Raw genomic sequence first — 16987 nt, forward strand, 5'->3', positions numbered from 1 at the left:
CTGGTGATGACTGTTTAACAGTCTGATTGCCTGGAGATTGAAGCTGTTTATCAGACTCCAGGTCCCAGCTTTGATGGACCTGTACCGTCTCCTCCTTCTGGATGTTAGCGGAGTGAATAGGTCATGTTTTAGTGCAATTTACACAGTGGCGTTTCTACACCATTTCAACTGGGGGGGCCAAGCTGGGGCCAGTTGTACTGTTAGAGGGGCCCGTTACATTAGACGTTGTGGTTGTCATATCGTTTTCTTCACTGCATTGCAGGCATTAGCAGGCAAAACACCATGTTCATAATCATCATCGTTGCCACTGTCTAATAACGGATGTAAAAAAAGAACGATAGCAAAAATGAGTTATGTAAAAAATATTTCATACTGCACATTTAGGGGGGCCACAAGGGGGTCCAAAATTGTTGTCACAGGGGCACTGCCCCCCCCTCCCCAGAACCGCTAGTGAATTTACAGCCATATTAGTTGTATTTTACATTCTATTTCTACTCATAAACCCATTTATTCCATTCTATTTTATTATTTTACCCTACATTAAAGGCCTGTTAATATGTTGAAGCTGAGTAGAGACGTCAGAGACGAGGTCAGCAAGGCAGAATACAGTGGTTTTGTATATACAACTGGGCCAGTAGATCTACTGTCATGTGCTATCACTATACTATAAAACAAAAAAGGTAAAGTCCTTATTGTACCTATATGTAGTGTGCTAAAGTACATGTACCTGTATAAGTTCTTTATAGAACATAAATTGGTACTGTCTTCGAGCGAGTTAAAAGGGGAAAGTCACCAGTGTGCGCATTTATCCTCGTGCGCTCTTGGATCATGCGCCAAAAGGCCAAGAGAGAGCGCCAAAAGCCAAGTTTAGAAGCGGGAGCTGCCCCATCACCCTCTCAGAAAGTCAACTCAACTCCAAGAGGGATTAAATGTTTCATTCCAGGAGGAATAAAAACAGGCCAGTCTATAAGACTGCCAGTATTTAAACCAAAGAAATTCACCATTGATTTTGAAGTGATTTACAAATCTAGGCTACCCTGTGAGATGTATTTCATTGTTACTGAATTATTTACTCATTTGTTTATGTTTTCTGCTTTAATCAAGAATAACATAACAGTGCATTTATTATAGTTTGGTTAAGTGCCTTGATCAAGGGCATGACGTTCGTTTTTCATTTATAGGCTACATGGGGACGCCATCAATTATTGGACATGGAAATGTTAAAAGTCATGGAGAAGTCATGGAAAAGTCATGACATTCCATCTGTCAAAATGTGTATGAACCCTTAATAGTGAATAATCAGAGCTCTTTATAGCGTCATGTAATTTGTGAATTTCAGTTAACATATGCTAGTCTAATGGACCGACCTCTTCCAAGTCGCTTATTGAAATCGCTTATTGCAATTTCCTATAACCTACCTATAGCCTACTGAATATTACGCATGGGTTTTGGGCATATTGGATTTAATTCAGTACTATTATTAGACTATGACTGCATTGTTATTGATCTATAAAACATACACTAGCCTACATGTTCATATTGGAACGGTGTTATTATCATGAACCTGTTGTATTATATCGGCTTATAGCATACATTTGATTCCCTCCCAGTACAAATAAAAATTCGGGCGGAGAGACCCGGGAGCATGCATTCCGCGGCTGTGAGTCGGCGCCCGTGTTCAGGCGGTGCCTGCCAGGGTCTGTGGCAGCAGTGAACAGTGGAGAGAGCCTTGTCTGTCAGCAGCACCCACTATAGAAATGGCGGAGGGGGAGTTGGACGTCGACTCGCTGATCGCCCGGCTGTTAGAGGGTGAGTTTATCAAAGCCTTTACATTCTTTATTTCACATTTCAAATCAAGACGCTGGCCATTGCGTTGCGGTCTGAAACGCAACGCAATGGCCAGCGTGGTTAGTTTACAACAGGAGGCCCTGGTTCGAGGGAAGGAGAGCCCGGAGTTGTATAGGACTATCCGTCACTTATCAGAAACACAGGCACACCTATACGTTTAACACCCCCTCTTTCTGCAGTTGTGCAAAGTACTTAAGTAAAAATACTTGAAAGTACTACTTGAGTAGTTTTTGGGGGAATCTGTACTTTACTATTTATATTTTTGACTACTTTTACTTTTCTGCATTCCTCAAGAAAATATACTTTTTACTCCATACATTTTCCTTGACACCCAAAAGTACTCTTACATTTTTTATGCTTATCAGGGCAGATAAATGGTCCAATTCACGCACTTATCAAGATAAAGTCCCTGGCCATCTGTAAATGTAAATATATATATATATATATATATATATATATATATATATATATATATATATATATATATATATATATATATATATATAAATAATAGAAAAAGGGGCAGTCTGGTTTGTGAAATATTAGGAATTTGAAATGATTTATACTTTTACTTTCAATACTTAAGTATATTTTAGCAATTACATTTACTTTTAATACTTATGTATATTTTAAAGCAAATACTTTTAAACTTTTACTCAAGTAGTATTTTACTGGGTGACTTTTACTTGAGTCATTTTCTATTTCACTCTTGGCATTCTCTCAACCAGCTTCACCTGGAATGCTTTTCCAACAGTCTTGAAGGAGTTCCCACATATGCTAAGCACTTGTTGGCTGCTTTTCCTTCACTATGCGGTCCAACTCAGCCCAAACCATCTCAATTGGTTTGAGGTTGTTTGATTGTGGAGGCCAGGTCATCTGTTGCAGCACTCCATCACTCTCCTTCTTGGTCAAATAGCCCTTACACAGCCTGGAGGTGTGTTGGGTCATTGTCCTGTTTAAAAACAAATTATTGTCCACTAAGCGCAAACCAGACGGGATGGCGTATCACTGCAGAATGCTGTGGTAGCCATGCTGTTTAAGTGTGCTTTGAATTCTAAATCATTGACAGTGTCACCAGCAAAGCACCATCACACCTCCTTCTCCATGCTTCACAGTGGGAACCACACATGCGTAGATCAATCGTTCACCTACTCTGTGTCTCACAAAGACGCAGCAGTTGTAACCAAAAATCTTATGTTTGGATTCATCAGACCAAAGGACAGATTTCCACTGGTCTAATGTCCATTGCTCGTGTTTCTTAGTCCAAGCAAGCCTCTTCTTCTTATTGGTGTCGTTTGGTAGTGGTTTACATTTTAGTAGACGCTCTTATCCAGAGCGACTTACAGTAGTGAATGCATACATTTCATTTCATACATTTTTTTCCCCCTCCGTACTGGCCCCCCGTGGGAATCGAATCCACAACCCTGGCGTTGCAAACACCATGCTCTACCAACTGAGCCACAGGGAACCACACAGGGAACCACACATGCGATTCTTTGCAGCAATTCGACCATGAAGGCCTGATTCACACAGTGTCCTCTGAACAGTTGATGTTGAGATGTGTCTGTTACTTGGACTCTGTGAAGCATTTATTTGAGGTGCAGTTAACTCTAATGAATTTATCCTCTGCAGCAGAGGTAACTCTGGATCTTCCTTTCCTGTGACAATCCTCATGAGAGCCAGTTTCATCATAGCGCTTGATGGTTTTGCGACTGCTATTGATGAAACTTTCAAAGTTCTTGAAATGTTCTGGATTTACTGACCCTCATGTCTTAAAGTAATGATGGACTGTTGTTTTCTCTTTGCTTATTTGAGCTGTTCTTGCCATAATATGGACTTGGTCTTTTACCAAATTGGCCAATCATAATCATCTGTATACCAACCCTGCCTTGTCACAACACGACTGATTGGCTCAAATGCATTAGGAAGGAAAGAAATTCTACAAATTAACTTTTAACAAGGCACACCTGTTAACTGAAATCATTCCAGGTGACTCCCTCATGAAGCTGGCTGAGAGAATACCAAGAGTGTGCAAAGCTATCATCAAGGCAAAGGGTGGCTACTTTGAAGAATATAACATCTACAATATATTTTGATTTAATTAACACTTTTTCTGGTTACTACATGATTCCATATGTGTTATTTCCTAGTTTTGATGACTTCACTATTATAGAAAATAGTAAAAAATAAAGAAAAACCATTGAATGAGTAGGTGTGTCCAAACTTTTGACTTGTACTGTATATATAGACTGTTACTGTCAGGCTGAATGAAAGGATATACTCTATTTTAGGAAAACAAACTGAGTATTAGGTCAATAATCCATCTCTCTCTCTCTCTCTCTCTCTCTCTATATATATATATATATATATACACACACACACACACACACACACACACACACACACACACACACACACACACACACACACACACACACACACACACACACACACACACACACACAGTCAGTGGTGGAAGAAGTACCCAATTGTCATACTCGAGTAAAAGTAAAGATACCTTTTATAGAAAATGACTCATGTGAAAGTCACCCAGTAAAATACTACTTGAGTAAAAGTATAAAAGTATTGGGTTTTAAATATACTTAAGTATCGAAAGTATAAATAATTTCCTCTTATTTTTTACGGATAGCCAGGTGCATGCTCCAACACAGAACGTGTTTAGTGAGTCTGCCACATCAGAGGCAGCAGTGATGTTCGCTTGATAAGTGTGTGAATTAGGCAATTTTCCTGTCCACTAAACATTCAAAATGTAACGAGTACTTTTGGGTGTCAGGGAAAACGTATTGAGTAAGAAGTACATACTTTTCTTTAGGAATGTAGTAAAGTAAAAGTTGTCAAAAATATGAATAGTAAAGTACAGATACCCCCCAAAAATACTGAAGTAGTACTTTCAAGTATTTTTACTTAAGTGCTTTACACAACTGCTACTCACATATGATAAGAGGTAGAACAGCAGTCAATCGATCTCGATCTCGATTTGTTATGATGTGCAGAAAAGTGAACAGTCTAGCCTAGGTAAGTTACTGTCTCTTTCTGAAGTAGCCTTCCTACTAAAAGCACAACATAGAAGCAAACCACCAAATATCTTTCCCTATTAACGGTTTAAAAAAATAAACAATTGTTGGACTTTACAACTTCATTTACCTATTCAACTGTTGCAAAGAACTATTCTAAAAATGCTTGTCTATATCACCATATAATGCTTATAATACACTGCATATACCGTTGAAGTTGGACGTTTACATACACCTTAGCCAAATACATTTAAACTCAGTTTTTCACAATTCCTGACATTTAATCCTAGTAAAAATGCCCTGTCTTAGGTCTGTTAGGATCACCACGTTATTTTAAGAATGTGAAATGTCAGAATAATATTAGAGAGAATGATTTATTTCAGCTTTTATTTCTTTCATCACATTCCCAGTGGGTAAGAAGTTTACATACACTCAATTAGTATTTGGTAGCATTGACTTTAAATTGTTTCACTTTAAATTGTTTAATTGGGTCAAATGTTTCGGTTAGCCCTTCCACAAGCTTTCCATAATAAGTTGGGTGAATTTTGGCCCATTCCTCCTGACAGAGATGGTGTAACTGAGTCAGGTTTGTAGGCTTCCTTGCTCGCACACGCTTTTTTCAGTTCTGCCCACAAATTTTCTATAGGATTGAGGTCAGGGCTTTGTGATGGCCACTCCAATACCTTGACTTTGTTGTCCTAGGCCATTTTACTACAACTTTGGAAGTATTCTTGGGGTCATTGTCCATTTGGAAGACCCTTTTGTGACCAAGCTTTAACTTCCTGACTGATGTCTGGAGATGTTGCTTCAATATATCCACAGAATTGTCCTTCCTCATGATGCCATCTAGTTTGTGAAGTGCACCAGTCCCTCCTGCAGCAAAGCACCCCCACAACATGATGCTGCCACCCCGTGCTTCACGGTTGGGATGGTGTTCTTTGGCTTGCGAGCATCCCCCTTTTTCCTCAGAACATAACGATGGTCATTATGGCCAAACAGTTTTATTTTTGTTTTAACAGACCAGAGGACATTTATCCAAAAAGTATGATCTTTGTCCCCATGTGCAGTTGCAAACCGTAGTCTGGCTTTTTTATGGTGGTTTTGGAGCAGTGGCTTCTTCCTTGCTGAGCGGCCTTTCAGGTTATGTCGATATAGTACTCGTTTTACTGTGGATATAGATACTTTTGTACCTGTTTTGTACCTTTTGTACCTGTTTACTCCAGCATATTTACAAGGTCCTTTGCTGTTGTTCTGGGATTGATTTGCACTTTTCAAACCAAAGTACGTTCATCTCTAGGAGACAGAACGTGTGGCGTCTCCTTCCTGAGCGGTATGATGGCTGCGTGGTCCCATGGTGTTTATACTTGCGTACTATTGTTTGTACAGATGAACGTGGTACCTTCAGGCATTTGAAAATGGCTCCCAAGGCTGAACCAGACTTGTGGAGGTCTACAATTTTTTTCTGAGGTCTTTGCTGATTTCTTTTGATTTTCCCATGATGTCAAACAAAGAGGCACTGAGTTTGAAAGTAGGCCTTGAAATACATCCACAGGTACACCTTCAATTGACTCAAATGATGTCAATTAGCCTATCAGAAGTTTCTAAAGCCATGACATAATTTTCTTTACTTTTCCAAGCTGTTTAAAGGCACAGTCAACTTAGTGTATGTAAACTTCTGACCCACTGGAATTGTGATACAGTGAATTATAAGTGAAATAATCTGTCTGTAAACAATTGTTGGAAAAAATTACTTGTGTCGTGCACAAAGTGGATGTACTAACCAACTTGCCAAAACTATAGATTGTTAACAAAAAATTTGTGGTTGAAAACCTAAGTGTATGTAAACTTCCGACTTCAACTGTACTCTGAGTCAGATGCCTAGTATTATGTCACTAAGTAAGTTGAGAAATTACCTTATGTATAGTCATCATAAAGAATTTAAGGAGGGTTGTGCTCCCCTTCTTGCATGCCAATTATTTTGTATAAGCCACAGAGTGATGGACAGGCTTCTCTGTTCACCAGTAGGCACTTTTCACACTGTAAAGTACATCATAACTACACAGACTTTAGGTCTCAGCCATTTGGAAAGTCTCTGTTTGTTCAGAAGGCTACATTTTGGCAGTTCTTTCCTAAAGTTAAGAAGCTGATCTCCTAAACATGGCAAAATGAAATATGTCGTATTATTAATGCAACACAGCATTAGAGTTTTAACCTTAAAGCTACTACATCAATAAGAATACTCTTAAGTGCTCCTGACCCAGTAGATAACCTTTTACCTTTCAGTGAAAGCCTGTTGTGCCCATAGCCAGTGTTATGAGCAGAGTTAGCTGGGGATGATGTCTCACTGAAGCAAGGCTAAATAAGAGATTTCCAGATAGGTGTGGCTATGTGCTCTTAGGAACGACCGTCAAAGATACTGTTCTTCCTGTGTGTTTTGTAAACCTGTATATGGACCGAAGTACTGATGTACAAACGTTGAATACACACACACACACACAGACCAGAAGACGGACGGACGGACGGACGGACACACACACACACACACACACACACACACACACACACACACACACACACACACACACACACACACACACACACACACACACACACACACACACACACACACACACACACACACACACACTTAGTGGAATGTAGTCTCTGGACAAACAGAGAGAGAGCCAGCAGTGGAGAGGATGAATGCCTTCAGAACAGAGCCAGTTGTGCCCAGAGACTGAGCCAGATGCAGGCTGCATTTTTGGCCAAGCGCTCTGTAGCACTGAGGAACCTCAGATGGGGAAATGTGCCTGATCTGTTCCTAAAGGCTTCCAGGTGTGTGTGTGTGTGTGTGTGTGTGTGTGTGTGTGTGTGTGTGTGTGTGTGTGTGTGTGTGTGTGTGTGTGTGTCCCACCAGAGACCTAGCAGGAGGAGAATTAGGAGAGCTAGCTTCATGCACTACTGCTGGTCCACTTTCTATCCTGTTGGCAGGAAAAACACTGAACGTCAAGCCTTAAAGGTGCAATCTGTAGTTAAAATTTCAAAACCGATCAAACTCCAACAAAGCGATCACCCTACCACTGTTTTTGTAAACAGCTGAAGGATGGGGCTGGAGAAATGTAACCACTCTTAAGTTCATAAACAGAGCTATGGATCTAAGGACTGACCATACACGATGTCAAAATTATATTTTCAACCACGTTTTGAGGCTATACAGTGTTTGATTACAATTACATTGTTTTCAAACCAATTCATACTTTGGGTTATGATGGAGTATGACATTTGACCTAAGCTCATTTGACCTAAGTACTATTCTTCAAGAATCAATGGGTATTTATCATTAATTTAAACGTCTTCAAATGTATGTACCAATAGCAGAATACCCCTTTTTAATAGGCGCACAATCAAAACGTCGGGCCATGGATAGACCCTCATCACACACACACACACACACACCTAATGAACACATCCCAGGGTTGGAGGTTCCGGGTTACTCCCTCAAATCGTTGCCTCCCCTCTTTAAAGGTGAGCCCTAGTGCCATTCAGCTCCCCTCCTCCCGACCCCTCTCTGATCCACCATTAAATGTCAACAGATGCAGCTGTCCCCCTTCTGAGGAATTACCCACACACTTCTTCTGGTGACACAAACACACAGCAGCAGCATACTACACAGTTGTGGAAATTCCCTCCTATGGTTCACATCTGTTGCTCTCTTTCTTCTTTGTCTCCGTGTCTCTCTCTCTCATATACCCACTTCTATCTATCTATCTATCTATCTATCTATCTATCTATCTATCTATCTATCTATCTATCTATCTATCTATCTATCTATCTATCTATCTATCTATCTATCTATCTATCTATCTATCTATCTATCTATCTATCTCTCTCTCTCTCTCTCTCTCTCTCTCTCTCTCTCTCTCTCTCTCTCTCTCTCTCTCTCTCTCTCTCTCTCTCTCACATATACCCACTTCTACCTCTCTATCTCTCTCTCTCTCTCTCTTTCTCTCTCTCTCTCTCTCTCACATGTACCCACTTCTACCTCTCTATCTCTCTCTCTCTCTCTCTCCCTCTCACACACATATACCCACTTCTATCTATCTATCTATCTATCTATCTATCTATCTATCTATCTATCTATCTATCTATCTATCTATCTATCTATCTATCTATCTATCTATCTATCTATCTATCTATCTATCTCTCTCTCTCTCTCTCTCTCTCTCTCTCTCTCTCACATATACCCACTTCTATCTCTCTCTCTCTATCTCTCTCTCACATATACCCACTTCTATCTCTCTCTCACATATACCCACTTCTATCTCTCTCTCTCTCTTTTTTAATTTTAAAATTGTACCTTTATTTAACCAAGTAGGCCAGTTGAGAACAAGTTCTCATTTACAACTGCGACCTGGCCAAGATAAAGCAAAGCAGAGCGACACAAACAACAACACAGAGTTACACATGGAATAAACAAACGTACAGTCAATAACACAATAGAAAAAGTCTATATACAGTGTGTGCAAATGGCGTGAGGAGGAAAGGCAATAAATAGGCCATAGTAGCGAAGTAATTACAATTTATCAAATGAACACTGGAGTGATAGATGTGCAGATGATGATGTGCAAGTAGAAATACTGGTGTGCAAAAGAGCAAAAAAGTGAATAAAAACAATATGGGGATGAGGTAGGTAGATTGGGTGGGCTATTTACAGATGGGCTGTGTACAGCTGCAGCGATCGGTAAGCTGCTCAGATAGCTGATGCTTAAAGTTAGTGAAGGAGATATAAGTCTCCAACTTCAGCGGTTTTTGCAATTCGTTCCAGTCATTGGCAGCAGAGAACTGGAAGGAAAGGCGGCCAAAGGAGGTGTTGGCTTTGGAGATGACCAGTGAGATATACCTGCTGGAGCGTGTGCTACGAGTGGATGTTGTTATGGTGACCAGTGAGCTGAGATAAGGCAGAGCTTTACCTAGCAAAAACATATAGATGACCTGGAGCCAGTGGGTGTGGCGACAAATATGTAGTGAGGGCCAGCCAACAAGAGCATACAGGTCGCAGTGGTGGGTGGTATTTGGGGCTTTGGTGACAAAACGGATGGCACTGTGATAGACTGCATCCAGTTTGCTGAGTAGAGTCTTGGAGGCTATTTTGTAAATGACATCGCCGAAGTCAAGGATCGGTAGGATAGTCAGTTTTACAAGGGTTTGTTTGGCAGCATGAGTGAAGGAAGCTTTGTTGCGAAATAGAAAGCCGACTCTAGATTTAATTTTGGTTTGGAGATGTTTAATATGAGTCTGGAAGGAGAGTTGACAGTCTAGCCAGACACCTAGGTATATGTAGTAGTCCACATATTCTAAGTCAGAACCGTCCAGAGTAGTGATGCTAGTCTGGCGGGCGGGTGTGGGCAGCGAATGGTTGAAAAGCATGCATTTGGTTTTACTAGCGTTTAAGAGCAGTTGGAGGCCACGGAAGCAGTGTTGTATGGCATTGAAGCTCGTTTGGAGGTTTGTTCACACAGTGACCAAAGAAGGGCCAGATGTATACAGAATGGTGTGGTCTGCGTAGAGGTGGATCAGGGAATCACCCGCAGCAAGAGCGACATCGTTGATATATACAGAGAAAAGAGTCGGCCCGAGAATTGAACCCTGTGGCACCCCCATAGAGACTGCCAGAGGTCCAGACAACAGGCCCTCCGATTTGACACACTGAACTCTATCTGAGAAGTAGTTGGTGAACCAGGCGAGGCAGTCATTTGAGAAACCAAGGCTGTTGAGTCTGCCGATAAGAATGTGGTGATTGACAGAGTCGAAATCCTTGGCCAGGTCGATGAAGACGGCTGCACAGTACTGTTTTTTATCGATGGCGGTTATGATATCGTTTAGTACCTTGAGCGTGGTTGAGGTGCACCCATGACCAGCTCGGAAACCGGATTGCACAGCGGAGAAGGTACGGTGGGATTCGAAATGGTCAGTGATCTGTTTGTTAACTTGGCTTTCGAAGACTCTCTCTCTCTCTTACATATACCCACTTCTCTCTCTCTCTCTCTCTCTCTCTCTCTCTCTCTCTCACACACATATACCCACTTCTATCTATCTCTGTGTCTCTCTCTCACAGACAGACAGACAGACAGACAGACAGACAGACAGGCAGGCAGACAGACAGACAGACAGACAGACAGACAGACAGAACACGTTGTGGTTTATTGATGGTGATATGCAATAGGCAGGAACAGGGGGAGCCTGTGTTTCTACTGCATAGCTGCCTAACTGATCTAGTGATAAGAGCATAGTCTGCCCTCCCTCCTGTTGATGACCAGAGAAAGCCTTCTGGCCGTATCATGCGGAGGTGAAGAAAGCGGCAGGAGTAATGTAACAATACTTGAAAATAAGCGACTTTGCTCTGTGTTTCTGTCTGTCTGTGTGGGTCTGTGTACTTGTTTGTCACAGGAGGTTGGTGGCACCTTAATTGGGGAGGACGTGCTCGTAGTAATGACTGGGATGGTATCAAATACATCAAACACGTGGTTTCCGTATGTTTGATGCCATTCCAATTCTCCGTTCCAGCCATTATTATAAGCCGTCTGTGTGTTGTCTGTGTGTGTGTGTGTGTGTGATGAACTGTTTACATCAGTCCCATGCCTGTGGTCTTTGATGTCACGGCCACACACAAGGACCGAGGTTGTTTGACATTTGTTCCATCTGCTTTACTGTCTGTCTGTATAGTACGGTCTTCTGATAGATGGACTCTCTATCTCTCAGGGGGTCTCTCTCATTCTCCATACCGTACATATACAATATGTTCTCTTGTCACACTCTGTTCTGTGTTATTTAGTGCCTGGCTTTTGTACAGGAACGTGAGCATGAGAGAAAGTCATTGGAATTCCAGCCACTAGTGCATGCCTGCTAGGAAGCGTATCAAAGGACAAAATGTAATTTAACTGTTTCCTATACCAGTTGTCTATACTACCAGTTTCCTATACCACCATTCATTTTCATCTAGTGTGTCTTTATGTTTGTTTCAGTTTTACATCCCCCCCCTTCTCGTTAACTTTGTTAGTATTAGTGTAATATGCAAGGGAGCCAGCCCTAACTATTCCACTGCATCTCTCTCTCTCTCTCTCTCGCCCCCATCTCTCTCTCTCTCTCTCTCTCTGTATGCCCACATGCCCTAGCTTACCAACAACATCCCAACAACAGCCCCTCTGTCTCGTTGCCATCACAGGTGGCCCGTGGCCTTTGTACAGATTTTATAGGGCACAAACAACACCATTCTGCCGTACATGAGCATGGCGACCTGCAGTTAGAGCTGGAGTTGTTTTGTGTTATTGTTGTTTACGGGGCATTAGGTGGCCGTTTTTTTTTCTTCTATTCATGTGAACTGAGTTGAGTTGATAGAGCCTTCACTGTGGCGACACAGTACAGCTATGGGGTTGTGTCCAAAATGACACCCTATTCCCTAGATAGTGCAATACTTTTGACTAGGGCCCATAGGGTGCTATTTGAGAAGCAAGCCATGCTGTTTGTGTCATTCTGGACCAACACCTACTTGAGATCCTTACTTACTTGTTATCTTGAGTTGATGTCAATGGAAGATTTACACGAAAATGTACGCGCATAAATGATGCTCATGGATCACAAATTGGGATTAGGCCCTACGTGTCCAAATCCATTCCTGAACTGAGCGCAGTACAGCATACGTAGTATAGCTATGTTTGTTAAGGTGTTGTTGTTGTTGATGGGTATGATGGTGCCCTCTGTGAAGGGGTAGAGGATGGATGGATGTCGAGCAATGACAGTGAGGGTGGCGCTCCACTGTTCTGGAAACAACAATGGTGGTGCCTGTGTGTGTGGCCCGGGGCGGGCAGCGCGGAGTGTCTCCCCCTGGCACCAGCCATGGCACAGCACTGAGCTCATGGAGGCTTTTCAGCCCGAGAGCTTTTCAGATAAACTGTTCTCATTCTCTAATCTCGCTCTCTCTCTCTCTCTCTCTCTCTCTCTCTCTTCATCCATCATTCTCTCTCTCTTCATCCATCATTCTCTCTCTCTCTCTCTCTCTCTCTCTCTCCATCCATCATTCTCTCTCTCTCTCTCCATCACTTGATCTTTTTCTCTCTCCCTCACTCTCTCTTTCTCTATTTTCTCTCCCTCTCTTTCTCCATTTCTCCCTCCCCTTCTTACTTTCTTTCGCTCCACAATGACGGCCATTCACCACGACACTTCGCAAAGAACAAAAAAAGCACTCAGAAGAAAAACTAAGGAGAAAAACATTTCTGAAATGCCATGGAAGGCAGTTGGGATTTCTGCTTGACATTCTCTCCTGTTCTCGGACCCAGATTCGAGCCACTGCGTGTCCACTGTGGGGTCACTGGTTTCCATCCCCTGTGTGTGGGAGAGGAGGACGGAGGAGGTATGGCGGGAGTGGATGGGGGGGGGGGCAGCTGAGCCAGCCTGGCCTGGTGCCCGATGGGAGAAAGCGAGATGCATGACAACAACAAAGTAGAATGGAGATGGAGACTGGCGAAAGGCCACACAGGCTATTACCATAGTTGAGTCATTACGCCTGTGGGGGTCCTGGAAAAAGCTGCTTGAAATTCACGAGTTTTGTTCACTCGTGTGAAGAGACTGCAATGTTTTTGTGGAGACTTTTAAGCCTTGATTGGAGTTTGAATATTTCTAGCTGGATTGGATGTAGAAAAAGCTAATATATTTCATCTGGCAATATACTGTTAAAACTTCTCTGTTAAAACCACACTAAAAAGCATTCCCATTCAGTGCTGTATGTCACTGTGACATCCGTCTGAGTTGCCCTTGCTGCCACATAGTGAATGGGCTGACGTTGTGATTGGCTGACTGCAGCTGACAGGGGATGTATTGTTATGGGCCTCGGTCGTCATGGCTGCCAGTGGTGTGACTTGTTGTTGTTCTTGTCAGATTGTTGTTAAGTGAACCAGGCTAGCTAGTGGCTACAGGGCCGTAGCTACAGGGCCGTAGCTACAGTACCTATGAGGACGCCGAGGTCCGGACCTCGTCATTTATTTGAATGAAATCAAATACAATTTGGGAACTCAGTCGGGGTCTCAACTTACTGTTGCGAGTTGGAATAGTAGAATACACAAGGTGAAATTTCGAAATTTGGTAGTGCATCAGGAGTTTTCCTCTTGTTATGTCACTCACTGACAGTCACTCAATTAGCCCATGTCAGTAAAACATTTTTTTTTAGATAGCTGGCTAGACGAACTAGACTAATTTAGGAATCTTAACTTGTAGTAATGATGGCCGAATTACCAACCAGGCCCAGGGGCCCTGACCTACAGGGAGCCCCCATTGATTTTCTTAGTCACTCTCACTTAGATATCATATTACTGTAACTTGGCAAAAAGTCATGGCAAAATGTGTAGAATTGCAGGAAATTAGTTGTAAAAATGCAACAACAAAAAGTCATGTAAAAGCAAATGTATTTATTTACCTTTTTGTTTATAAAATACTTGTTCTGCTAACAGATCCCTCTGTACGTATTAAACTGTAGCTTTTAATCCCAGTGCTGAGTTAATGTGAGTTAATGTGTAGCGGCTAACTGTATAGCTAATAGGCTATGACCGCTATGTGTTTGTAGATCGACTGAGATTAATGAAGCTACAGCAGCCAATGTGATAATGGCTGGGGTCATTTTAGCTTATTTTTGCTGTTCTCCAGACCACACTAAAACCCAGACCCTGGCTACAGCCCCGAGTGGCTAGCTAGTGCACTTAGCATCAGTTGGTCGTGGCTGAAGACTTTTGAAGTGCTCTAGAACATACTAACTGCATCTGTAGCAAACTTTTTTACATGTATTTCTGTCCTCATTGGTCCTGAGCGATTACTTCCTACTTCCTCTCCTCCGAAACAGCACCCCATATATGGTAATGCTGGGAGAAGCACGGTCTGACTCTGTGAATCAGTTTCTCTCTCCTTCTATGCCAACATTAACGGAAACTTCTCAACCCACCTGACTCCGTTACTAAATAAAACACAGGCAAGGAAGTGAAAAAGATGACGGCTAAGTAGGCTACAAGATGCCCTACAACTAACCACAAGACCATCTTTGTGTTGTCTAGAATACAACCACATACGTACACAAACTGAAATTACAATCCCCCCCACACAAATGTTTATTAAGTCTTCCATGTTCCAAATGTTGTTGAATTGCATAAAACCACCCCTTTTTAAGGTAAATCCCTAATGTTATATTTTACCCAACTAGACAGCCTTTCATTACTTTGCTAAATGTGAAAATGTTGACCGTTGTCCAAACACTAAAAACACAAGCCAACAATAGCAGGGGAAAAGTAATGAAAAAATGTTTCTCTAACTCCAATGCCTTCAGCCCTGTCTCTGAATAACAGCGCTCTCAAATGAACACAGCTCGCCTTTGTCGCTCTCTGCTCTAAGCCCCTTAGATATGTACTCTGCTTTAGTTTCCCTCTCCACACCTTCCTTTCAGGCTCATCATCTACCAGGGATCGCTTTGTGGCACAACTCTCTCTCTCTGGTTGGGCATGTTACATCAGGGTGTAGTGTAGAAACGTGACTGACTCCTCTTCGGCCCAGACAAGACAAGCTAGCCCTCAGGAGGTGTTCTGCTGTGTTGTGTGTCTGTGCTTTGAGGAAACTTGTAGGAAACGTTATGCTGAAGTACTGAAATTCCCACAGGAGATTGTTGTTTCTATGTTGCAACTATCCTGCATCATTCCCAGAAACTCGTGGGAAGATTGTATACAATATAAGCATAGGGCAACCATGTTCTTACCAAGCTCTAAGAAACACGATTCTCAGAACGTTATGCGCTAGCTGGGGTGTGTGTGTGTGTGTGTGTGTGTGTGTGTGTGTGTGTGTGTGTGTGTGTGTGTGTGTGTGTGTGTGTGTGTGTGTGTGTGTGTGTGTGTGTGTGTGTGTGTGTGTGTGTGTGTGTATAGGTCATGTGGAATGTTGTTTCTCAGGGCAGGGGCAGGGCCAGGCTGTCTTGTGAAGTCACACACAGTTCACAGACAGATACAAGATAGAAGGGAGGGGGTGGAAGGACCACCCAGCTAGCACATTTGGTTTCTTGGAAGTTGTGGGAATGTACGTTTTTGGTTTCCCGTTGGTTCTGGGAACGAAGCCATCAGTTTCCTGACCGGTAAAACAGAATGTTCTGAGAACGGTAGTGAGAATTTTGCCTGTTCTAGAAACTTACATTTTTAGGTTGCAGGGAGATTCTGAGAACGTTTTACAATGGTTCCCTGAGTTTTCCTTGGAGGTTTTATTAACGTTCTTGGAACAGAAATTCTAGGTTATTTGGAGGTTGTTGAATAACTTAACTTTAACAATGTTTCAATAAGACTTTTAATAACACTGCTAGCTTAGTTTGGATTAACTGTTTGGAACTTCAAACACAGGACACATGGAAATTAATTTGCTTAGACATTAATGCAAACACGTATTTTTATTGTGGCACGGCGTTGGTGAGATTTGAATCTATGATCTTTTGTTCTTTATCCATGAATTAGTCCACTGCACCACCAAGATGGAGCTAGCACGCCATGATTGTTTTTTTACTCATACAAAGCTGTTCATTTTAGTCTATTCAAACTGACCACATTTCAAATGAAACAAACACCCATTAAGATCAGGTGTGGCCAATTAGTGGGTGCAGCCAACACAGCTGAACACACTTAACAAGATAGCGGATAGAGAGAGAGTTGTTGACGCTGAGAATTAAATGTTTTTAAATAACATTCTTAGAACGTTCTTTGAGCGTTACTAATGTTTTCTTGTGGTTTTTATGGAACGTTTTCTTAATGTTCTGAGTACATTACTTTAAATAGAACCATGAGGAAGCCTGTAAGAAATATTATGAAATACTGAAATCCCCACAGAAGAACGTTGTTTGTTAATGTTCTCTGAATGTCAAACCAGTTCGAAAACGTTCCAAAAATGTTATTAAATGTAACCATATTTTAACTTTTAGGAAACGTTCGGTTAAAGTAATGAAATACCAAACAAAATTACATTCTTTTGTCAAGTTCCTTAAATGTGCTGAGAATGTTCCAAAGCCAAGCAACTATCCTGCACCATCTCCAGAAAGA

The 16987-nt window shown here is 41.9% G+C and overlaps 1 protein-coding gene across 1 annotated transcript in view; it reads left to right on the forward strand.

The window, feature by feature from the left end:
• The first annotated feature begins 1671 nt into the window (after positions 1 to 1671).
• LOC115194159 (serine/threonine-protein phosphatase PP1-beta catalytic subunit) overlaps positions 1672 to 16987 on the forward strand; it is a 30406-nt gene continuing 15090 nt past the window's right edge. Inside the window, exon 1 of the mRNA XM_029753609.1 lies at positions 1672 to 1809. Coding sequence (XP_029609469.1) covers positions 1758 to 1809 — 52 coding nt within the window. The 5' untranslated portion in view covers positions 1672 to 1757. The remainder of the gene's footprint in view (positions 1810 to 16987) is intronic.

This window comes from Salmo trutta, chromosome 5 (assembly GCF_901001165.1).
Source record: "Salmo trutta chromosome 5, fSalTru1.1, whole genome shotgun sequence".
NCBI lineage: Eukaryota > Metazoa > Chordata > Actinopteri > Salmoniformes > Salmonidae > Salmo > Salmo trutta.